Source organism: Tyto alba, unplaced genomic scaffold (assembly GCF_018691265.1).
Source record: "Tyto alba isolate M040663 unplaced genomic scaffold, T.alba_DEE_v4.0 Super-Scaffold_45, whole genome shotgun sequence".
Classification (NCBI taxonomy): Eukaryota; Metazoa; Chordata; class Aves; order Strigiformes; family Tytonidae; genus Tyto; species Tyto alba.
In genome coordinates this window covers 10,091,605-10,117,797 of record NW_024881321.1, presented here as the reverse complement: position 1 = coordinate 10,117,797, position 26,193 = coordinate 10,091,605, and the positions used below count along the sequence as shown (strand labels likewise).

At 36.3% G+C, this 26,193-nt stretch overlaps 1 protein-coding gene across 2 annotated transcripts in view; it reads right to left on the bottom strand.

Annotated features, from left to right (window-relative positions):
- Positions 1-26,193, bottom strand: part of TDRD3 (tudor domain containing 3) — a 114,019-nt gene that overhangs the window by 19,286 nt on the left and 68,540 nt on the right. For both annotated transcript variants that reach the window (XM_032993915.2, XM_032993914.2), the window contains 4 exons: positions 24,403-24,559; positions 23,909-24,034; positions 6,771-7,609; positions 4,527-4,652 (listed from right to left, as the gene is read on the bottom strand). In XM_032993915.2, the coding sequence (XP_032849806.2) occupies positions 4,527-4,652; positions 6,771-7,609; positions 23,909-24,034; positions 24,403-24,559 (1,248 nt within the window). The remainder of the gene's footprint in view (positions 1-4,526; positions 4,653-6,770; positions 7,610-23,908; positions 24,035-24,402; positions 24,560-26,193) is intronic.

Genomic DNA, 26,193 nt, shown 5'->3' with positions numbered 1-26,193 from the left:
GTTTTTAGTATAGACATTGAGAACAGAAGCTAGATAAGAAATCCAACCAAGACACATTTATCTACTGCACCTACTTAATTATTCAATGGGAAAGACTTCCTGCTTGACACACAACAGAAAAATATCATAGTGTGATACCAAGGCCATCCAGGCTGAAGAGACATAAAGAAATGGCACCCAATCCTTCAAGTAAATATTTGCCTGTCATAAATCAAGACACTGGAACAGGTTCAAAGCCTCTATAAAGCCAATAGGCAAAAGTCTTCTCCAGCTTAAAGAGGCAGCTATAAGCCTTTACCATTTAGTGGTTTTCAGTGTTGCTCTTTACACAGCTGGAGAGAGGTTCGAACACCTTCAGAAAACTCACAGGAATTTACTTTTTCACTTACCTGAAAAAAGGGGACATCTAGAAGAGAACTCTGAATTATAATTTTATTTAAGATAACTCAACACCTCTAGATGCTCTTAGAGCTCTGTGAGGTACAAGACCCAACGTTACCAAATTTGAGCTCTCAAATTGTCTGCTAGCATGAATCCAAGACCCTTTGCTATTTCCATAACTCATTTCTTACTGGAGGAATGAGTTGAAGGAAACTGCAAAGTGGATTTTCCGTCTCGACAGAACAAAACAAATTATAGAAGAACTAGCATTATACATACCTTAATAATAGCTTTTGCCCTCTTACCTCTTTAGGCAGAGTACAGTGCAAGATACAGAAAGAGTAAACTGAGATAAACTACAGACTTAATAATTAGTATTTTTAAGTGAATTGCTGTAATCAAAGAGTTTGTATGAATTCTAGCTTGTCTTAAGAGCAATCAGAATAAGGCCATAACATATATAGATTAAAAAACTGCAATCTTTAGTTCCTTCATATAGTAATAGAAAAAGAAAAAAAAGATGGGTAATCATAGTGTAAATGGTGCAACAAGGCCTATCACATGACTAAGGAAATACAGAATGGAAAAGGGAAAGCAAAGACTTGGCTTTGGGGAAAAAAGTCAAAAGATAAGCACTTAGACTACTCATTTTCATAATTTATTAAGGAAAAAAATCCTACAAGTTAGAGAATAAAATTAAGACTTAAAGTATTATCTTGACTTTATTTTTTTTTTTTTTCCTACAGAACAAACTATTGAGTCAGGAAGGCCCTTAAATATTCCATGCTTTTCAGTTGTTAGCATAATCTTACATATTTTACAGAGAAAAACAAGCAGTTTTTATTTCTACAATGGCTTTTCAGTGATTTTTTAAAATTGGGTTTATAATATTTTCATTAAGGACCCCTGCTACATTGAGGGAAATAGGATACAGTACTGTAGTGTTACATACAAGATATTTAGAAGAACTCTAAAACAGTGGAATCCAAATATAATTTTATTATTAAAAATATTTATGAATTGCATACCTAAGACACATTTTGCAAGCACTGAGAAAAAGAAAAAACAAAACAGTTTCAGTATCCTTACATATATTTATATGGGTATTGTATGTGATTATTGAAAAAAAATTCCCCACTAGCTTTTTGATTTACCTTATGTAAAACACAGCCTTGTGTTTTATGCTTCTAACCATCAGAAAGATAAATAGCAGCATATTATATGTCAGAGGGACTAAAAACTTGCACAGACTCAGGGCAAACTGAGTGATGGACAATATATACAATCAATTAGCAAGAAGCCTTAAGATCTAGTAACACTTTTTCCATTAAAGTGGAAAACACAATGTATTCTGAGAATATCAGAAAAATTCAATCTACAGTCAAGAAAAAAAAAAAAAAAAAAATCACAAACAAAAAACCAAGCTAAAACCACCAAGACCACAAAACTTGTACTAATGCAGTGTCGTTCAGTATTAGAGACAACAGAAAAAGAGAGAAGACAGTTAACTAGCTGGGGGTGAAGAAAAATGAAATTAATTAAACGTACTAACAATGTGAAGAATTTTATTTAATTTACTTATCTGATAATTATAAAGGTTCCCAAAAGTAGATCAAAAGCTCAGGTGCTTAAGCAATAGGTCATGTTATCAAAATAAGGTCACTGTGGTAGTTTGGCTGTTTTTTCAAGTTACTAGTTGACCAAGATTTTGCCCTTTTTTTTAACCCCTTCCTCCCTGTGGTATACTTTCACCAGTATATATTTGTTAGGAAAAAAAAAAAAAAAAAAAAGTAAATTCAACACAAGTACCAAAAGGTGTGCTAGAGAAAACAGTAAAGAATAATTAATTCTAACACATAAACTAAATTTATGCCACTAAATCTTTTCTTAGTATCAACAACTGCTTCAAAAAAGAGTCTGAAAACCTGGTAATATTAGAACATCAGAACTCACATACAATATGCTTCTACATTAGTAATAAGTCTTCAGTACAGACAGCTAAGAAAGACATAGCTATAAGTTACCTAGAAGGACTGAAATAAAGCTCAGCATAACTCTTCTAATAAAACAAGTTAATTGTTGCTGATAACATCAATCAGTGAAAGAAAAGTAATTACGGAAGTCAGTTTAAAATCTGTTTTGTTCTCTTCTAAAGAGAAAATATCACAAAGTTACTTAAATCTTATGACAAAGAATTAAGTATTAAGCAGCATGAGAACTTCATTTTGCGTCTGTGTGTGCTATCTAGATTCATTTACTAATATGAACATTGAGACAAAGAAAAGTGACCAACAGTGTTCAGCTTAAAAGAGAAACCTGAGTATCTGAGCATGAATCCAATGGGTGATTAAGAACTGCAAATGCGTAATGAGGACTAGAGTTAGCATCCAAACATAAAAAAGTGAAGAGCAAGGTCCTAAACAACTTTCTCCTGCAAAAATCCTGTAACTGCAAGGAGCTTTTAGCAACAAAACGGTAAAAACTGGGAAAGAAACCATAAAAAATTTGTTTAGTATGAAGATGTTGTTTGGCATTTATCTTATGCAACTCTAGTGATCTAAATTTAGTAGTCTGATTTTATGCTATTTACCTAGACTCCCTTGAGAGAAAAAAAAACCTTGAGAAAGGTATCTTTCATTTATGAATGGACCAAAAGGTCCTTGGAAAAATCGTTATTTCTCCCCAGTATCATCTGAGAAAGCCTCAATGACTAGATCAGGATGCAGTATGATGTTAGGATTATGCTACTTCAGTGGCAGAATCCCCTCTCCATACATTGTCCCACCATGTCGTGTCTGCTTTAACTAACTCTGAAATAAAAGATACCTGGGTGGAACAAAAAAGTGGTCCACCTCATTTGACTCATCCTGTGGCTTACATGACTGACGATCCAACACGGGAGGTGAGGGAAGAACATGTAGTCAGATAAGCAGAAGAGGCAGGATGAATGACCACTGCTTCAGGTTTGTACCTCACTACTAGATCAACACCAGGCCAAGTCCCTAGACTGTGAGAGCTAACTTTCAGAGGGTTAAAGTAAAATAAAAGCCACTCCTCGATACTGTAATCAAAAGCATGAAGGCTGATTATTAACCCAGAAAAAGGGTCAAAATAAATACAATCATCCAGTAATAAACTAGCACCTTATAGCTCAGCTAGTGGGATAAAAAGAAAGAAGAAAAAAAACAACAAAAAAAAAAGGGTAAATTTTAATAAAAGCAGCAATGCATCATCTGAGAAGAGCTTCAGATATCTTTTTAAGTAGAAAAAGGTCATCTCAGAGGCTATAAAGGCATCTGAGAGCTACAGGCAACACCACAAGTTAAAAGACCACTGGTAGGAAACAGTGGTTGACTCTTCAGCCTCTGCAACAGTAGTAACATGACTATATGAGCCACAGGTAAGAAATTAAGATAAGCACAATCAACTCATCATTAAGGAATCAATATACAGGTATGAATATAAAAGTGCAGCTTTTTATAGTAAGAGTCAACAGCAAAGAATTGTGCGCTCCTGATATTTTTTTTTTAATCAAAATGTACCTCTTTTCCCATGACATCCACAAATAAAGCCTTTTGAAATTTCCAACTTCCATAAGGCTAATACATTCTGAACCTCATAAAACAGATTTTGAGACATACACCTCCACCACAATATTTGGCAAAGAAGAAATCATTGAAACAAGAATAAAATCATGATACAAAATAAAGTAATACAGATGTCTATTTTTAGCTATACATACACGTGGTAAAAACCTTCAGAATATATATTTTAAGACTGTTTCCCAAACTGTATAGAACAACATAAAATATACATGAAATAAACCAGAAAACTGTTTAATAAAGGAAGCAACAACTTTTAGAGAGAAAATATGCATAGAACTGTTTGTCTGACAGGTCAACGATTCATTTTCAAACAATACAATTGAAATTTATTATACAGGAAAAATACTACATGATAATACACTTTTATGAAGCTTCATATAGACAACTAAAAGTTGAGATTTTGTTCGTGTATTTTCTTAACTATTTTTCTACACATGTAATTAGCACTCTTTGCATGAGTAGGTATTAATTTCTGTATGGTTACAGATTTTGTACAGACTATGTAGTTAATATTTTTTAATACAATTTGTTATCACATACCCATGTGTCTGCATGAAGAGGCCTGATGTTGCTGAGAAGCACCTCTTCATAATTTCCATAATCACAGAATTTAACAACTGCAGTTGTCCCAGAAGAATGGAGAGCTTCAATTTCTGCCCTGTAGAACTTAAGAGAAATTTTCAAAGGTCAAAATACTACCTGAAATACCACAAAGAGCTTAACAACTCCCTTTTTCATATATATATATATTTTTATATATGTGTATGTGTGTATATATCTATATGTGTGTATATATAGTCTTAGTCATATTGTATTTTGAATAATATTTGTATCAGATATTAAACCAGATATATTAAAACTGCACACGGTAGACTGCAAGGACACAGAATGTATACAGAACACTCATTAAGAAAATATGCAGTTTATGAAATTAGATTCCACATTCAAAAGACTTAATTTCTCTGAAAGTAGAACGAATTCATCACTAACAAAAATGCTGTTGTATACAGAGAAGTGTTACTGTAATATTTTCAATACACATGTATCAGTGCCTATCAGCCACATATACTGTACACACTAATATATACCTATTTTAACACATAATAAAATATGATGAAAATATAAAACTGCCCCTTCAAGAAATCCTTTTTCAAAACACAGAACTTGATTTTTTGACATTTATGCACACACAGATCACCTTTCTTGAAGGTCTTACTGAACACAAAGAAATCACCGCCTCCTAACATGGTTAAGCTCATGTTTTAACTGTTTTTTATCATAATACAATATATAATATATAATATATTATATAATATATCACATATAATATATTATATAATATAATACATAATATTACATAATATAATACATAATATCAAAATACAGTTTTAACTGTATTTTATCATCACATTTCAAAATTGTCCGAGATGTGAGGAGCAGAATTTATTATAACTACCAAAAAAAAAGAACAAAAACCAAACAAAAAAACACCTCAAAAACCGCCCCTGTTCTAATGTGATGAATACTTTTCAGGTAACAGCTTGGGATTGCCTCATATCTACTTATTTTGCAAGGGTCATACTTTCCAGAATTTCAAAAACTCATCTCACAATAATGAAAATATGCTTCTCAAAACAGAAAACAATCCCATCATATGCCATTATATTTCACAGTAATCCATCCACCCAAGCTACATATTCCTGTTTCAGAGAGTCAACTCACTATTTGTTGCCACTACCAAAAATTTTGCATACTTTAGCATTTGTTTTAGTCATACAAACAAAAGAGAAAAAATAAAGTCATGCTGCTGAGCTAACACTAACTACCTCCTGTAAAAAGACCAAGAAAAGGAAAAAATCTTAAATAACTAACAGAAAATAAACAACAAATAAAAGACAGAAAATGGTGGCAATAAAAAACATTCAAAGAACAATAATATTTGAGGTAGTTCTCAAGATTGTCAGAAAGGGTCAAAAACTGAAGAAACTACCCAAGAAGAGTGACAGAGTACTCCTGAACAGATAATAACAAATCAAAGCAAATAGCCTAAAACTTGTTTTAGCAAAGGAGAAGATGAAAGTAGAGTGGTCTTACCACAAGAGAAATATTATTAATACGAAACACAGCTGAAAACGAAGTGTTTAAACTTCTAAAAATCAGTAAAACAAAGCTATCATGCAGCATAACTCACTTGTTCCACAAATTCTTCAGCTAACAGTCTACTAGTGATAATAGAAAATAAGACTTTTGCTGTTTCCTTTCTGTAACAACTGAAATAGAAAGTTTTTTTAAACAGTCGCCCATTCCTGCAGGCTCTGGTCTTCCCTCATGCTAGTAAAGGTTGCATGCTGACTTGTTCTAGAAAAAGGCATATCTACCATATGGTAGATATCTAAATATCTACCATTACAGACTATTCTAGGTAGCACAGCATCCTGTTTCTTGTTCCCTGGAAAAGAATATAGGCACCTAGATCCATATTCATCCCTCCAAACTTTTGACACTTAAGTCAAATGCTTAAATTAGGAGCCTCGTCATCCTAAACATCTAAATGAGAGAAACAATCACCTTCAGGATGACTTAAGTGCTTAACATTTCATGGAATCAATACAAGCAACATATCTCATAAATAAGTAAGTAAATATAATAAGAAGCTAGCCAAGAAGCACACTACACATCTATGAACAAAGCCCATGTCTCTGTGCTAGCATGCTAAATCTCCCACACGTATGTAAGAACAATAAAGGTACACTTTGAGGTATTTCTCATTTGGCAAAGGCATACCTTGTTGTCTTCCCAATAAAGAGCAAAACATTCATCCCCCGGTCTCCAACTTTTTCCATACTCCATGTGAAATGATGGTTCTAATACTTTCTCAGGTTTGATGGGCCCAGATCTCCTTTTGGGACCAGTGTTGTAATACAACATTTTATCATCAAAAGATGGAATCGTAGCGGGTCCTGATGATTTGATAGGTCCTACTCGTCTTCCTTTCTGATGATGCTCAGTATCTCCATTTGGTACAGCATGAAAATTATCAGTTCTACCAGAATTCTGGTAATCATTATTAATGCCAAAATGTTGCTCACTTTTTACCATAAAGGCTTCACTACTTATTGTTCGTGCCTTCCTATCACAAAAATTTTCAGAATTGTGCATTTGGTTTTCCCTTTTTCCACGTTTCTGGTTATTGTTGTCTGTAGTATCTTGAGCAGCAGAGTTCTCCTTGAACTCTGTGAAAGACACCCCTTTTCCTACCCTGTTTTGCATATTGTTATCCCTTTTTTTGAAAGTAGTATCATTCTGGTGAGTGGCTAAGGGATAACCCAAATCCTTTGGCCTGTCATTTCTAGGATAATGTCTGTCACTTTTAGATTTCTCATCTGTCCAATGTTCTAAAGAGCTGTGCCTTTCAGGACCTCTGTTTCTTGGTAACCCACCACTTTCCAAAGCCTGCCTTGAATTTTGAATATCCCTTTGAAAACGAGGGGGTTTCTCATTCCTTGGTTGTCTCATGTCATTGCGAGAAATGTGTCTTGAATGATTTTCTTTGATGCCATTCTGTTCTGTATTCATAACTCTGTGCTGTACTTGATGTGGTGGCTGAAATTGCAATTTTGGCTCTACAAAGAAAAAAATCATTGCAATTATTAACATATTTCACACAACATATTTTAGAAATAGTGTTTCAGACCCTAACTGATAAAGCAACAATATTACTCATAAAAGTATGCAGTATTTACCTTTGTGATACAGAAATTGAATGGTACACAGAAAATTCAGTGGAGATATTTGAACTGCAATTCCTAGTTATAGGAAAACATACACTACTCTGGGCTATACTTAGAATCGAACCAGCTACCAGTGTGAGAAAAGCCAGGCATAAATTTCCAGCTTACTCATTACTCCCTATGGACATCAGTAACTCACTTGATTAACAGCCATTTAAGACAGAAAAATAGAATTCCAACATGGAGAAAGGACAAGGGAAGAAAATGAGGAGAAAAGAGGAACACTTTTAATCTGAATTTAAACTTTCTGTACAAATAACTTGTTAACAGCAATTCAGCATAAAAGACAAAGGCAAGCAGTAGAAATGATAAAATGAACTCAGCTGACAAACTACAGATAACAGGAATAGTAACAAAGCACAGAAGTTGGGGGACCCTGATCAATGAGCCATAACAGGAACTACTCAAGCATTGCCTTCAAGAGATTCAACCAGAACTACAATAGATGAGAAGAAAAACAAGATTCTCATGGATCTCATGAGAAAGAGCAAACTTACTGTGTGATGCTGGTGAGAAGGGGAATTGTGGGGATGTGTGAAACTTCTTAGGGAATCTTTTTTTTTTTTTTTTTTAAGGAAAACATGAAACATGGAGATTTTAATGGGATGTTTAGGTGAAGAGCCAAAGGAGGGGAAAGATCAAGATGAATCCAGGAAGAATAAGCATGAGAAAATAAAGGAGGAATGAGATTAAACACAACAGTTGCAAGTAAGCAGGCTTCTGGTCAACACAATTGTCAGGTCAACCCCTGCACATTAAAATCTGTTTCTAAAAATCTTCTGTGTGATTAAGTTCTCTATTGGGTGTGTGAGGGTACATGTTTTTAAACCTGCTGGCAAACTTGAGACAGGATAACCTGGTAAGTGGGACAAGAATGACCTGGCAGCTGAATACCGAAGAGACCATGAGTCTGAAGGCCATCTACCAGAAATCACAGGTCTGAGCTCCAATAATGGGCAGACCCACAAAACCACGGCCACGTAGCTCTCCTGCAAACTAAGTAGTACTAGCCAGCAAGCTGGATAACAGCAATCTGAGGTGGGTAGCAGAGGTCAAGGCTCTAGGGACCAGGAGAGACCCGTGTGAGCGTGTGCATGTGAGTGGCTGGGTATGAAATCTGCTAGCAGACTTTGAACCTGATTGAAAAGGAAAGCATAAACCCATTAGAGTGACTCAAGTTTATATGAGCAATTTTGTGTCATGTGGGTGCCTGCACAAGTGTCATTCACTTGCCGGTGTCCATCTGTGGCAGTTGGCCACGTATGTATTAATGTGCATGAGTCTGGTGGAACGATGCACTTAGTCTCTCTGCTGCCTGGCCCTGAATACACTTCTATGGGCAGGAAAAACTAGGAACTTCAGTTTACATGTTATCACTAGAAACAATGAATGTTGACACCTGACAACAAATATATGACTTTTCATAATTAATTGCTACATGGTAAGAGTTAAATTTAAAATTTAAATTTTATCCTTTCTAAAAAAATAAAAATACTTCCAAGCACCATATTATCATCTATAGCTCAAAGAATTTTTATCCATTTGACTAAACTGGCTAATAGGAATGTGGTTTTATTTTTACGTACAGTTGATTCACCCAAACTTTTAGAAGTCAAAAAGGTTTGATTAAAAAGACACAGTGTTTTTTTAAGTTACATTAGCATACATGAGGCTTAGCATGATTGTAATCTTGACAAAAGTAAGTCTTACAGCAAAATTCATGACTCAAACTAGTCATTTTTTTAATGTATAAATATATAATTAAGTATTACTCAGAAGGAACCAAGAGTTTCATAAATATACATTGTCTTTTTAAAAAGGAAAATATTACTTTTAAAATCTTCTAATATCTAAAATTTTAATTTCTTGAGATTAAAACCTTCAAGTTTAAAAGTACCTCTTTACCTCTCTTTTAAAAACAGAATATGAAAATACCATTTGTCTCTGTTTTATATTTGTAACTTTTCTGTCAGTATCTTCATTACACTTTCCTACTTCTATAGAGAGGTTTATCTTCCCAATTAGTTAACAACCTTCGTTCATGACATTCTAATTTATACTACTTCTCCTCGGGTAGTTAAATCCCTGGGCTTCCACTCTTCCTATTCTAAACGTAAGCTCTCATGACTATTCCTAATGTTAAATACACCTGATATGATTGAATGTTTACTGCTTTGCACATACCTTTAAAGGAAAATATGTATAGAATTCTAAAGTACTTAATTATAAATCATTCTTATTTAATATTTTGGAACATGAAATTCATTAAACAAAGTCACTTGCACAGGGAAAAATTGTTCCAACAGTAAAAGCAGAAATGGGCCAAAGACTAGATGGGGCATGTTAATATTTTGCTAGTTGGCAGGATTTTAGGACTGACTTAGAGTTTAAATGTTTCCTCTGAAGGGCTGTCCTTTGACCGTTTTCTAAATGATGAAACATTTTCTGAGCTGAGATGGGTAGTCACCTCAGACAGCATCCAGTACATACAAGGGCTCTGTACAGGACTTATTCCCAAAGCATAGAGCATTTATAATACTTTAGTTAAAGCCTGGAGAAAAACATATATATATATTCTTCCATAATTAGAAAAAGATTAATGAAATTTCTATGCCATTTCATAGCATGTAATAAGTAATTTCAGCTATTGTCTAGGCACCTTAATGAAAATATCTAGTTTTACTAGATACCAAAAAATCTGGATATAATAGGTATCCGAGCAACCTACTTCTCTCACACAGTTGCAGAAATCTTCGCTTTCAACCCTTCTTCCACCTCTCTGACCTACTACTTTCCAATAGAAAGTTACAAGCATTCTCACATAAGACAATATTTTCTGTCTTTAGAAAGGCAATATTAATCTTCAAAATCTAGAAAGAACTAACTCAGAACTCAAATGCTATTCATCTACTTAACAAAAATTACCCGTAGAATAGGACTTTAAGTAGTTTCATTTAGAATTATAATCCACTATTCCACAAAGCAGCATGAAAATTTAAAACAGTAACTGCTAAGAAAAAATAGCAACACTTTTAAACATTGGCATGAATAGCTCCACCCAGAACTAAGTAGTTACAAAGAATTTCTATTATCTCCTTTTTTCAAGCAACAGAAATTTTAGCAGAATGTTAATAGAAAATGTCATCTGTTTCAGACCTATTTAACAACAACAAATTTCTAAGATATCAGTTGCAAAAGCAAGATGATCAAATAAATTATTTTTACCCAACATAATGTGATTATGATATAAAAACAACAAACTGACTTTAAAGTGTGTTGGAACTTTCAGTTACAAAATTTTTCTAAATAGCATGGGAAAACTAAAATAATACTAAATGTTAGACAGCATGGTAAGAGACTAGAGAATTTCAAAACAGTGAACATAAGCATCTATTTTCTAGGTCTACCTTTGTGAGCAGCTTTTGCATCTAACTAACACCTGACATTTTTCTACTTTAACCTTAAGATATGTAAAATCTAGTGAACTGATGTCTTCTACAAAGATGCAGTTAGTTTGCTAAAAGCTTCCCAGGGGACTACATCATATCCAATAGCCTTAAATGAGAAGGACATGTTAACCGATTGTTTAACGCTCAAGCACAAACCATTCACAAATGGGAACTGTCAAATAACAGTAAATGTTACTTTGTTGGCAGTAGTCAACGAAAAAATGCTAGAGATGAGAATATGACAGGTTCTTCATGAATTTGTGCTGTCTGGCCTCATCATCAAAAATCTGAATGAAACCTAAAGCTTCTTTAACAGAAAAAGTTAAGTGATGAGGAATGTTTTTCAGATTGTCTACTGCAGCTGTTGTTCCTTGCTTCTACTTCTTGCCCCACCTCCAACAAGCCATTAGCTAATGTTCCCAAAAAAGTACTAGTTCCTACAGGGCAGTAACAAACAAATATTAATTTGTCATTTAACAAGAAGATTTGATATGCTATTCTGTCAAGCAGCAAGATGCATCAGCCCAGTCATAACCATTGTAACTGGATGCTTGGGAACGTGGTGTGGGAAAAAGCTCTTTCAAAATTAATGATGGGGCTTTTGTCATCTACTGGGTAGTTTTACGATGACAACAAGCATTTCCTAGTTTGAAAACATCACTCAGTTATTTTACTCACTTTAGTTTTAATATGTGCTGACACAAGAAGACCATACAAAACCAATCACACTCCCTTGTTTACAAGAAACCAACAGGACCTGCTGCAGCTGGAGATCCCAGCCAACACAATTTAAAAAGCACAGCTCCATGCACAATGGCATTTAAGCAGTACATTTTCCTGTAACTCTCTCCCTCCCATGGATTTTATCATGTTTAATATTGTGTTTAAATTCAAAGTCAACAGCCCTTACCACACTGGGGGCAATGATTTGGGCTTCTCCTTCCAATTTGAATTATATTTTTATGCAACTTTATGGAAGCATGACTGAGAGAGCTACAACATCCCCACCCACCACCCCCCCTACCCTGGGCATGTTCTGTCTTATACTGGCCAAAAGATTCAAAAATTAGAAGGAAAATAATGATACATTTGCATACGCTTCATGTAATGGAGTAAAATTCCAATTACTCAAGAGCTTTGTTACATAAATACCAGTATCATTCTTTATAAAATGTAGCAACACTGAATAACTGGACACTGAGTTCATATTTCTGCTGAAACAAAAAAAATGCAAGCTGAGGAAAATGATAACGAAGTGGCAAAAAAAAAAACATTCTGCCATTGCATTCACTACAAACTTTAGTTTACAGGATTAAAGGACTGAAACAAAAGCTGGTAATTTTTTTAATCTTTTAAATGTATGAAATTAAATATATGAGAGAAAAATATAGTAAAAGAGAAGATACTGACAAAATTAAACTAAAAAAAGATTCTTAACACATCACCATTTCTAACATAATACTATTAAAAAGAAAAGTTTTATTTTCTTGATATTCACAATTAACACTGACTGAAGTTCAATTTTTAGAAGTAAAGCTGCATAATAAACATAACTATTTTACAATGTAGATCTCTTACTATCAATAGAGCACCATGATTGTTGAAACCACAGCTACTAAATGATAAATTCCAAAGGTTACAAGTTCCCTTTAACACTGAGGTCAGATTCTTTTTTTCCTCCCAAGTTGCCTTGCCCCCAGATATTCAAATAAATTATATGACCAAAAAATGAAACAAATAATTTATAATTATATTCTATTGCATTACCTATGCACTTCAAACCTTTGACTTATTTTGTGAATAAAGCATAATGGACTAAAACAAGAAAAAGACTGTTGAAATTAGACAAGATATACTAGCCTCATTTTGTCCAAAGATTATGTTACCATATAAAAACAAAACAAAAAACTCCCACACATCACATATCCTGGTTTACCTCAAGCATTAACAGTTAAGTAGAAGGACAGAAATTCAAATTAGAAAGCACAGAAATGCCCTGTCCCTTTTGACATGTCTGGGGTTGGGTCACTAAGAGTTTGGGTGTGTATCCTGCTTGAAATAAACACTCACTTTCAACTAAAATCCTATTTCTTCTGAGAGACATTTGGGTGAAGAGTTAGTATGAGACAGTAAGAACACCTCTGCCAAAGGCAATTGTTTGCAAACCCTCCTACACAGTCAGTACCTCTTTCATCACTTATCTCCTGCAGACAGCACTGGCAGTAGAGAACATAAGGGTAACTGCAGCTAAATTACATGGGATGCTCAGATGTACAGTGAATGGAGGCAAGAGTCCACATGATATTGATGCTATACAGCATCACTCAAATCACAAGAGTACGATCTGTAGTTATGGGATGCATAACTGAAGAAGAAAACTGACAAATAAATTTGTTGAGAAAAGAGAGAAAGCAGTCTGGAAAAAAAGTTTTTGACAAGAGGCTAGAAAAGCTCAATCCACACAGCTAACGCAGCTGATGGATAAAATACAGGTCAATTATGTCTTATAAATAGCTACTAGGAAAGCAAATTCTTATAGCTCCCTACATGGCAAGAAAGCCATAATATACAGCAGTTAGAAGCTGAGTACCTAAAATTCAGATTAGAAATGGAAAATTATTTTTTTTAAATGCTGATCCCTAATTGCTGAAACAATGCTGGAGTAGAATTAATTCACCACCTTTAAATCAAAACTGCACGTCTAAATTTGTATTTCAGTCAAAGCCTAACTGTTGGAGCAAGAAACCAAGACTACAACCTGACTTTCTCCTTTCTCCTGAATTGGCCCTATTTACAGGCTACGTAGACATGGTGCCTCTCACTTGCTTTTCCTTTAATCCCATTAATGTTGTAGATTGTTGCACAGGAGGTTCAGTTTAACAGAAGAGCATGATATGTTGCGTTGGGTTTCTCTCGTGCATTTCTTTGGTAGTAGGGGAGGAGGCTACAGAAGTGGCCACTGTGAGAAGCTTCTCAAAGCTCCCCGAGCTCCAAGTTGGACCTGTCTCTGGCCAGGGCTGAGCCAATTAGTAACAGTGGTTGTGCCTCTGCAATAACGTATTTAAGAAGGGAAACCGGAGAGGGGGTTGGGAGTTGTGAGAAAGACACCTATGGGAACACCCACGTCAGTGGAAGGAAGGAAAAGGAACGTGGGGGGAAGCACACCAGAGCAGAGACCCCTGTATCCCGTGGTGAGATGGCAGGGCCGCCCACCCTGCCACACATGGAGGTCCATGGTGGAGTAGAGGTCGACCTGAAGCGTGTGGAAGAGCCCACACCAGGACAGGAGTCTGCATTTAAAGGAAGCCGGGATTCTGAGGGGAGAAGCGGCTCCTGCTGTTGTGGTTTGGCGCTGGGAGGTCTGCAACACGCCGGGGTGACCCACGCCAGAGCAGCTCGGCAATGGCTGTGGCCTGTGGGGAGGCCTCACACCAGAGAAGGTTCACGGAGGGCTGTCTGCAGTGAGAGGGGAGCCCCGTGGAGCAGGGGAGGGATGTGCGGCGTTCACCCCATGTCCTGAGAAGGAAGGAGCGGCGAGCTGGCTGTGACCCCCATCCCCTGGCCCCTGCGCCGCTGGGGGAGGAGGGAGAGAGACTGGGAGCAGAGGTCAGCCTGAAGAAGGGAGGGCTGTGGGGAAGGGTTATTGGATGTGGTAGCGCTTCTCACTGTCTTACCTTGTCTGTTAAGTGTTGTCTTTGCTAGCGTTTGAATTAAGGTGATCTTTTCTTTTCTTTCCCTAACAAGTCTGTCTTTTACCCATGAGCATAATGGGTGAGCAGCCCTTCCTCTCCTTACGTAGATTCCGAAGCCATTTCTGCCTCATTTTCTCCTTCCCATTCCTGATAGGGTGAAGGGGTGAGTGAACATGCTGCATGGCGCTCGGTTGCCCTCTGGTCTCAAACCACAACAAATGTCCACCCCAAGCACACAGCGTCTCTTTGGAGGACTGAAGAGGCAATTCTATGAAATCTAAAACTGAAAAAGTTTTGGCCTTCTAAGTTCTGGGTCTTAACCAAAACCACTGTTATATTTCTCACTACCTACCCTATTTAGTAATAATAAAAAAAAAAAAAATATTAAGAAGTTGATCATTGCTCAAGTGTTTCAAAGACACAGATGTCTGCCAAGAGCTTTTGTGGCTTTGGATCCTTAGCAAATGGAAGCACCAGCCTGTTTCAGTCCCTAAGAACTGAAGAGAGAAAAAACATCTGAAACGTGCCTGGTTCTCAGCATTTTGTCCATTATTCCTTAGTTCTACAGTCAAAGCTCTTGGTGCTGTTTTGTTCTCCCTGATAATCCCTGTGTTTACTTATATAAACTGGCAAAGATGGATGAATTGTTCCTCATAACAAAAGAAAAATAAGAAAGAGATTAATGAAAAAATCTTTTGTGCTCAGTAGCAGAAATAATACAAGTGCAAGCAAAAGCAGCTAGTTGACAGCAATTTTGTCTACTATTTTTGTTATCTCTCACAGTCAGCAGGTTTCTCTTGCCAACCAAAACTGAAAGTACTTAAATTCAACTCAGAAACCTTTTCATAGGTCTCACCAACTAGTCACGGTTAAAATAAATAAATATGCAGTATGAAACTACAGGTTGAATTTTTATTCTTTGAATTTCATTTAAATAAAGTATGTTTACTATACGCTATGTTTTATAATTAAAGAACTAGTCGATCATGGAGTCAGGTATTTAATACTTGCGACAGCTGTAATTACTTAAAACTGTATTTCACTAACTCTGAAAAAATGAGATGAAACCTAAAAAAAACCCTCAAAAGACACCACTTACAGAGCAAAAGACCTTACTTTCTTATGACTAATTTGTACTTCTTAAAAGAAAACCAACACTAAACACAACAAAGAGCTTAATATGCTGTCTTATCTCTAAAAAGGAATAGAAGTATCTCCTAAACAAAATACAAAAGTATTTCAATTAATCAATGTTTTTCTCCTTGGTTTAAATCCAACTATGAAAATGTACCAAATCAAGATAACAAACTGAACAACTGTTCTGCAGTTCCTGTTCACAAATGGAAGCACCTAGCCTAGTTACTGCATATCCACATGTGAATTTAGAAATTCTCAGAAGTACTGAGGTTTCAGGTGCAATTAGAAGCAGTAGATAATTATCCCTAAGAAGGGATACACAGAGGAAAGCAAATCAATCCTTTTTGTACTTGAAAAGAAACAATTTTTCTTTTCAGACACTTTCTCCCCAGATCACAAACAATCTTGAAAAAAATGTGGCATAGCACAGAATTAAAAAATATTTATCTCAGTTCAGCAAAACTGCCTTTAGTTTTCACTTTACACAGGTTCTCAAGTCATTTAGAAGAAATTACAATCCGACTGAAGTATACAGAAGTCTAATGCTTGTGATAATGATAAATATGGCCATTCCAGGTAATCATAGGCTCCTGATCATGTGCATTAGTATAGTAGTAGGGGTATGTTCATTTATTCAAAACCATTATCCCTATACAAAGGCCATCTCTCTCACTACTTAAAAAACAAACTGGGATTTTAGAGACCGTATGGGATACCAAGGGGTCAGAAATGTAGCAGAACAAACAATCTTCTTTTATATTCAGTGGAAGCTGTAATGTGCTACATATAAATGCAGAAAAACGTGCCTGCTTGCACTCTCTTTAGTAGCTACTGTGCAGAAAAATCAATGAAGAGACCTTATTCTTGCCTATATAACGTTACATATTTGACTTGTTTCTAGAAGTTTCCCTGATGTGCCTTTCATTTCTGACCACTACTTTTCTAATACTAAGAGAAAACTATATGTCTCTAACCGCTTCTATAAAGATGAAAAGATGGTAAGTCATAGGAGACTCCTTCTTGAAGTGAATAGAAGGCCCAATATGCAGATAGGACCCACTTCTTAGGAAAGTGTGCTGCCTCCTCGGGGCCCAGTTTAAAGATGAAGACAAAGCTTCTAACCCTGTATAGCCCTCAGATTATTATTCATTATTGTTTTTTCAGGTAGGCAGTGATGAAGCTGCAACAAGAAGCCTGAGGGCTATCAAGAGAGACTTCAGGGCCTTGGGACATGTGGTTAAGGGATCAGGAGCACAAGTAATGTTCTCTCTCCATCCAGTTGCAGGGAATGATGAGGAAAGAAACAGGAAGACCCAGCAGATCAATACCTGGCTCTGAGTCTGGTGTCACCAGCAGAATTGGGGATTTTTTGATCATGGGTCGGTTTACATCACACCAGGCCTGCTGGCAAGAGGGCAGAAAAGGATCTTTGCACAGTAGTTAGCATGGCTCACTGAAAGAGGTCTAAAGTAGATTTGAAGGGGGGAAAGGGATAAACCCAGGCTTTCTAGAGATAAACCTGGGGGCAGGACACCACTGATGGTGTACTAATGAGGTCTTTCAGTCTGCCATCTCAGTGGAGGTAGGGGATGGAGATCCATGAAGCAGCAAAGATGCAAGGACTGTTGACGTGTTAGAAACCACAGAAGTGCGTGGGAATAGTTACATAGGAATTAGGACTTTTCCCCAAACAAAGATGCTGGGATCAATAGCCCAAGTAAAGTGCATCTATGCCAATGCACTGCAGCGTGGTCAACAAACAGGAGGAGCTGTAAGCCATTGTGCAGCAAGAAAACTATGACATATTTGTTATCACAGAAACACGGTAGGATGACTCACACCACTGAAGTGCTGCACTGAACAGCTATAAACTCTTCAGAAGGGTTGGGCAAGGAAGGAGAGGAGGTGAGGTAGCCCTGTATGTTAGGGAGTGTTTTAATTGTCTAGAGCTTGATAATGGTGACAATAGGGTTGAGTGTTTACGAGTAAGAATCAGGCAAAAGGTCAAGAAGACAGATATCATGATGGGAGTCTGTTATAGCCCACCCAACCAGGAAGATGATGATGATGAAATGTTCTATCTGCAGCTAGGACAAGTCTCAAGCGCTATAGCTTGTTCTTGTGGGGGTCTTCAACTTACCAGATGTCTGCTGGAAATACAATATAGCAGAGAGGAAACAGTCTAGGCAGGAGGTTCCTGGAGTGTGTGGTAGATAATATCCTGACACAGGCTGGTAAGTGAGCAAAGGAGAGAAAGTGCCATGGTGGACATGTTGTTTGTGAACAGAGAAGGAATTGTGGGTGATGCGACAGTTGGAGGCCATCTTGGTCATAGGGATCATGAAATGCTGGAGTTTGATTCTCAGAGAAGTGAGGAGGGGAGTCCGCGGAACAGCTACCTTGGACTTCCACAGGACAGACTTTGGCCTGTTAGTGGCCTGGCTGACAGAGTTCCTTAGGAGGCAATCCTGAAGGGCAAAGGAGTCCAGGAAGGCTGGACATTCTTCAAGAAGGAAATCTTAAATGCACAAGAGCAGCCTGTCTCCATGCACAGACAGATGAATCGGCAGGGGAGACCACCAGCCTGGCTAAACAGAGAGCTTTGGCTGGAACTCAGGAAAAAAAATAAGAGTTTATGAACTTTGGAAGAAGGGGCAGGCAACTCAGGTGGATCAGAAGGATTTGTGAGTTTATATAGGGATAAAATTAGAAGGGCCAAAGCCCAATTAGAACTTAATCTGACTACAGCCTTAAAAGACAATAAAAAACATTTATATACATACATTAGTAAAAAAAGGAGGGCTAAGGAGAATCTCCATCCTTGATTGGATGACGAGGGAAACACAGTGACAAAGGCTGAGGTACATAATGCCTTCTTTGCCTTAATCTTCAATAGTAAGACCAGCTGTTCTCTTGGTACCCAGCCCTCTGAGCTGAAAGAGAGGGATGGGGAGCAGAATGAAGCCCCTATAATGCAAGGGGAAGTCGTTAGTGATCTGCTACACCACTCAGACATCCACAAGTCTATGGGGCCAGATGGAATACACCCAAGGGTACTGAGGGAGCTGGCAGATGCTCTCACCAAGCCACTTTTCATCATTTATCAGCAGTCCTGGCTAACTGGGGAGGTCTGAGTTGACTGGAGGTTAGCTAATGTGACACCCAAATACAAGAATGGCCAGAAAGAGGATCCAGGGAACTACAAGCCTGCCAGTCTGACCTTGGCATCAGGGAAGGTTATGGAGCAGATCATCCTGAGTGCCAACACACAGCACGTACAGGACAACATCAGTCTGAGTCAGCATGGGTTTATGAAAGGGAGGTCCTACTTGACTAACCTGATTCCTTCTATGACAAGGTGACCCACTTAGTGGTTGAGGGAATGGCTGTGAATGTTGTCTATGCAGAACTTAATTAAGCCTTTGACACCATTTCCCACAGCATTCTCCTGGGGAAACTGGCTGCTCATGGCCTGGACAGGTGTAATGTACTCTTCACTGGGTAAAATACTGGCTGGCTGGCCAGGCCCAAAGAGTTGTCGTGAATGGAGCTAAATCCAGTTGGCAGCCAGTCACAAGTGGTGTTCCCCAGGGCTCAGTACTGGGGCCAGTTACGTTTAGCATCTTTATCAATGATCTGGATGAGGGGATCGAGTGCACTCTTAGCAAGTTTGCAGATGACACCAAGATTGGATATTAGGAAAAATTTCCTCACTGAAAAGGTTGTCAATCAGTGGAACAGTCTGCCCAGGAAGTGGTTGAGTCACCATCCTTGGAGTTATTTAAAAGACGTGTAGATGTGGTGCTTAGGGACATGGTTTAGGGGTGGATTTGGCTGTACTAGGTTAGTAGTTGGACTTGATGATCTTAAAGGTCTTTTCCAACCTAAACAATTCTATGATTCTATATGAACAACTGACAGTACCAAATGAAATGAAGAAGGTGCTAATAGTATATATCCTATATTTTTGCAAACTCTTGGATGCAGGCTTCATGATGAATGTGTTCACAACATTAACTATAATCACTGCAAATACCCCATCATGCTACAAACACTGTTAACGTTCACGTCATCTCAGTTCACATGGAACTTAAGACAACTAACAATTAAGAATTTAAATGAGATTAATTTCAACCAGAGGCATAAAAGTGGCCGAAAAGTAACACTTTCAATAAATGATTTTTTTATATGTGCTTGAATTCAGACTGCACAGGTTCTCAAACTTGGCAAAGAAAAAAAAAAAAAAACAAACGCTCTTTTAAAGAGACAAAAATCCTGTAATTCAGCATATGCATATGTATTTCTTGAAAAATCCATCTGAATTAGACTCTGAAGATAAAAATAAAACCTGGCATAGAAATAGACACAACCCTATGGGCTAGACACATTCAGTAAGGAAAATAAAAACTAACAAAATTAAACTGAGCAACCACTTTAAAGCCCAATGACTTCCAAATAACTGAAAGTACAAGAACATGTATTATTATTTCTTCAGAAGGAAAAAAAGACTGAAATATTCTAAAAAAAAAAACCCAACCTGAAAGTAATCTGAACATTTTCTGAACTCTTCAAAAATGCTAACAAGTTGTTTTTTTTGTTTTGTTTAGTTTTGGTTTTGTTTTGTTTTTTTTTCCAAAAAGCATGACACAGGAATAGTATACCAGATTATATATTAATCATTCAGGTAATGCTGAAAAAAAAAAAAAAAAAAGAAAAACAAACACACACCACCAAAAAAACAACATAGTGCTAAAAAACACAAACCCAAAGCCCCTGTGTAGCATGTTAGGATATATGCCAGAATTTTTGGCAACTGAAGGAGTACAAAGCCTTTACAAAGATTTTACAGAATTATGTTTTTTCTTCTTATGACATTTATGGAATCTTTTTATTTTTATTTAAGAGGGGAAAAACACACAAAAGCAAAGCGTATTTATCTTTAAAACGCAATATTGAAGATTATAAACTGAAGTATATATGCTAGCATAACCATTTTTTTTACTCGCATAACACTATGCTTTATTACACTACAGAATGTTGGGTACATACATGTACTGAACCAAAGGATCATAGAAGTCCGCCTGAGCAAGCACTACTATTCAGTAATATAATCTGAAGAGAAGCAATTAACTTATTTTACAACTCTTGGTAAATTACTATTACTTACTCTAAAATTACTGACAATAAGAAAGGTATATATCCCACAGGGATTACTTCTATTTTCTTTCCCTTAAATGTCTTTCAGTCACACGTGAAAGCCTTCTCTAATCTTTCAATATAAGCACAAAACTTATCCAAAGAAAAATCAATGACAATTGACAAATGACAATGACAATACATGACGATAATGTGAGAGAAAAACACTATCACTCTCTTAATTTCTGTTCATTGTAAAAATCTAACTCTTCTTTGGTAAGCAAAATGAGTTGCCAAAAGATAGATCTCAAGTATAATTCCCTACACATGCTTTTGAAAACGGGATTATATTCATTATCTGAACAGTTTAAAAAATTTTATCAGCTAATGCAGAATGCTTATGTATTTGAAAGGTATTTTCTTTACGTATTTTAAATTTCTGACAAATACAGTGAAGACTCATAATATAAATGTTCAATCTACAACTAGCTGCATTTCAGAAAGCCAATAAACTTGTGGCTACTTACCATAAACAAACTATATACAACATACATAAGAAAAGGAACTCTATTGTAACTTTTTTGCTCACTTCCTACAATCTGTGTTAGGACCTAGACCCAGCTAAAATATAAAATTATCTTTAACTATTTAAAATCACTTATTTGGCAGGCCAAAAGAGACACTGTTGCAATGAAACTCAACTTAGATACAGCATCAATATAGTATTTGCTATCAAAAGAACTGTAAGCTATCACATTTATAAGCAAATGCCTTTCTGTTCATACATCAACCTTAGCAGGTCATAAAAATGTTCAGTGAACTTTAAATGATTCACAATGCATCTAATTCTACCAGCAGCAGCAAGAGACCAGTGGGTTTGCTAGCAGGTTCTCTAACTCCTGAGCCCATCTGTTAAGGCAAGTTTTTTACGACAAAATGTGCATCCTTTTTCTTCGCTGTTTGTTCTTTCATTTTTGGACAAAGGCATCCTCTTTACAGCTCCAAGAACTGAATTTCTCAACTGCTGTTTCCTTCCACCTGAATATACTGAATTTTAGATGCTACATGAAGAAAAAATAATATTCAAATATGTTAATGTAAAATGCTACACTACTTATGCAAGTAGCAACTGTGTACGTGCAGCTTCTAAGCTCTGAAAGATTTAACAAAAAATAACTCTTGAAAAAAATATGCCATGTATTTAATGGTAAGCAGACAGTCCTTGTAATTCTCAAAAAAGCTGAGGTTTTGATGCATTGACAGAGTCTACAATGGTTTCATATTTCCATTCTTAATTCAATAATTACTCTCAAACACAGCTAACTATAAATTCACTGCTATAGCAAAGATGATAAATATTTACACATTTTTAATACATATAAGCTACAAACAAAAATAATACATTCAACAAAAGATCTCTCACTCAACTCACCAGAGGAAGGGGGATGTTCTATTTGTATGTCTGATGCAGGTGCATACTGACATGACAGACATTTGTAACTTTCCCAAAAGGGCGACCTGTTCGCTTTCATTTACTGCAAGCTTGTTTTCCACATTACCTTTTTTTTTTTTTTAAATCCCAAATCCAGTGAAAACACACAAAGCTAGAGTCTGTGATAAATAGCTAGAAAGATTATTCTGGAACTTAAAAAAATAATTACATACATATGCAGTCATTCTTTAAATGCACTAGAAAACCCCAAAATATCAAACAGTTCATATAAACTAGTATAACCTTTTTGTCACCCTTTATGAAAAGTGTAATTTTCTAGGGAGAAAAAAAATTACAATTCCATCACAAAACCCTCATGTTAAATAATAGGAGCAGATATTTTCATTTCACATTGGCCACTGAAACACCTCCAAGGTCATACCCCAAAATAAAAATTATCTCCATTTATTACTCAGCTTACCACCACTTCAACATTACAGCAGCCTCTAGAGACCTCAGGATGTATGAAGTTTCCTTTTTTTTTTTTTTTTTTTTTTTTTTTAAATGTATCTGCCTGTTCAAGTTTCCAGAGTATTGAATGATTTAGACCTAAACAGACATCCTGGTACATAGAGACCACATTCTCATATGGCTTCTTAAGAAAGAAAAGTAACTAAAAGGACATTAAAGAAAAATCCTAGATCTTTTGCATTAAATCTGTGGGATTATTTGGCTTCCCTCTTTTTAAAACCCTACCTTTCCTTCAGTCCTTACAGTTATTAAACAGGAAAACCAGGAGAAATAGTTGTTTAATATTTTACAGCAGCCAAAAAGGTGGTTTTTCTTTTCCCCCTCCACAGAGTGAATACAAAAATGATAAAGGTTATCACAATTACTAAACTCTTAACTGGGCAGCACACAAAACGTGCTGTTTATATAACGGAGGAGAAGGACTGGAGTTATGTTTTTTTCTTTATAGATGAACAAACTGGGATTTATGTCACCTTATTTCACAACTACTGACTTTTAGACATATAAACCTGAAACAAACACCCTAAACTCTTCTATAATCAAGACAGAAGCACAAACCACCATGGTGTAATTTATTTGACCTTTCTTCAAAGGAGAGGAATACCTACCTAGCACTCCTTGTTTTTTTTTTTTTTTTTTACAGCTGACAGTGGAGAAAGCTCTGTGAACCACTTCTTAGATGACAAAGTTAGGAAAAAGAATTCCACCAACACTGTCCAATATTGGTCCAGATACATTAATTTCAGTAACTTACCCTCTACTGTTAGGGTACCCATTTTGGATTCTAAGAAATCAAACAGCGTGCTTGGTGCAGATGGTCTGGTGTTTCCTAGTTCTTCTTCATCTTCAGGTCTTATTCGGCCTCGGCCCTTCCCTTTACCTATAAACATCAGAAGTGTTTTGTGAGTGGGGAATAGATAAGAAAAAAGTGCACACTTTTTTGATTTATAAAATGTTTGTATTTTCTATCTTTAAAAAAAAAAAAAGATAATAATCTATCAGGGAAAAAAGAGATACAGGTATTTTCCATTTAAGGATATTCAAATATGTGACTTCAAATTCAAAAATTCTGACAAGAATACAATAGGGAGGCCTTTTCTAACTATTTGCTTTCAGGTTTGCAATGCATTCTAACTTGAAGGAAAAAACCACGCAGATATGCCCTTCTAGAACTACTTAAGTAATCCACCATACACAAAATCCTTTCCTCATAAACACTGTTTTAAAGTATTTCTTTGCAAGGTTTACCTCTAGGTGGTGGTCCCTGAATGGGTTTCTGTTTACTGCTGTTGAGAAGAAAATTTAATGCCGCCTCCAGGCTGTTACTGTTATCCATAAGTGCCTGTCTTGCTGCTTCTTTGCTGAAACCCATCTCTGTTATGTGTTTTAGAGCCTTTTCATCAACCTGAAATAAAAGGGTACACATAGAACTAATCATAAGATACAACAGAGACTGTATAAAAACACCAGATGTGACTTAAATTTGTCATTAATTTGTCACTGAAACACTATTTCATATTTAATTGACGATAAATATTTCAGTTTATATAAAATCTTCACATATGATCTCTCTTAGGTCCAAACAGTTAGCCAGTAGATGTTTTTTCATAATATTATTATGATGATGATTTTTAATTCATCAGTTTTCAGTTCTAATATTAAGTGATTTCAAGTACAAATTCCCCTAGTCTACCTCTTCCTTTGCTGTACACACTGGAATAGTATGACAGACTGTAATATCTATTCTCTGACATGAAAACTAAGAGGAATCTCTCAAAGTAATAGTGGTATAAGAACTAGCCCTTTGTTCCCATTTGAACCCTTTCACAACTTTTACAGACAATATAGAACCCAGTTATACACTTAAAGCATGCAGAAAATATAAACACTAGACGTTCTGTAGAAGAAAGCAAAGAAATACAATTTACTTCTCCAGAAATACAGGCTTTCTTATTATAAACTGTATAGAGCATGATAAAACGGCAAAGAAAATAACCTTACATCTGCACTGTGCTTTAAAGCATTCAATTGGGAACTGTCTCTTCCATTGCAAACAGTCCTACATTCACTAAACATGAAATGGGACTAGGCCCTACTGTCCTTCCTCATCCTATACCCAACCACGATGATGCCAGTAATCCATCTACTGCAACAGCTGTAACCAAATACACTAGCTGGAGTCCCACAAACATAACATTTTGTTTACAGGTTCCGAAATAGCCATATTGTGACCCTCCAAAAAACCCCCAAACCCAGCAGAACGTTACATCTAAAATACACAACACCTTCTTTCTCCCAACTGCTTAAAAGAACATGAACTTTATTGCTAGAATGATTTAAATTGCAACTGCATGAGAGTTGTATGACAAATAACATTTAACCCTTCCTCTCCTCTGTTTTCCACAGTCTTATGATGCAATTTCTCCAATCTTCATTTCTTCTGATGTTTTAATACATGCACTTTTTGTCTCAATTCCAGCTACACACTGCTCTGGGACAACAGATGTAAGCAGGTCTCCTTTTGGCGGAAGAGGCACAAAATCAGTGTTTGTGGTTGCTATCTCAATACAGAGACACCTCAATAGAGTAAGCCAGAAGATATAACAACTCAAATAACTTTCATAACTACCTTTAGGTAAGCAAAAATCACTGTAATGGGCAAAACATGACTTTGCAGTGCTTGGCTACAACTCCCATGTGCTCAGCACTGTTAACTCCAGTGTTTTCATGTAGCCTTCTTCATTCCCAAACTCAACAATACTCTTAATTTAACTGTACAAAGACTAAGTAAAGGAATAGCAATTCAAAATGTCTTTGAAGACCAATGGGGCAGAAACATGATCTCAGTGTCTACAGGGAATCACCATTCCACTTGAGCTTGACTTCAAGTTGCCTAAAAACAAAGTCTTATTTTTAATGACAGAATATAACAGTTCCTCCTGTGGACCATTTTCCTAGATTCTTCTGCATGGCAACAAGTGTCCAAAAGAGAGAAGTACTTCCTCAGCAAATCTGCTTCACTCTTCTCCCCTTTGTACA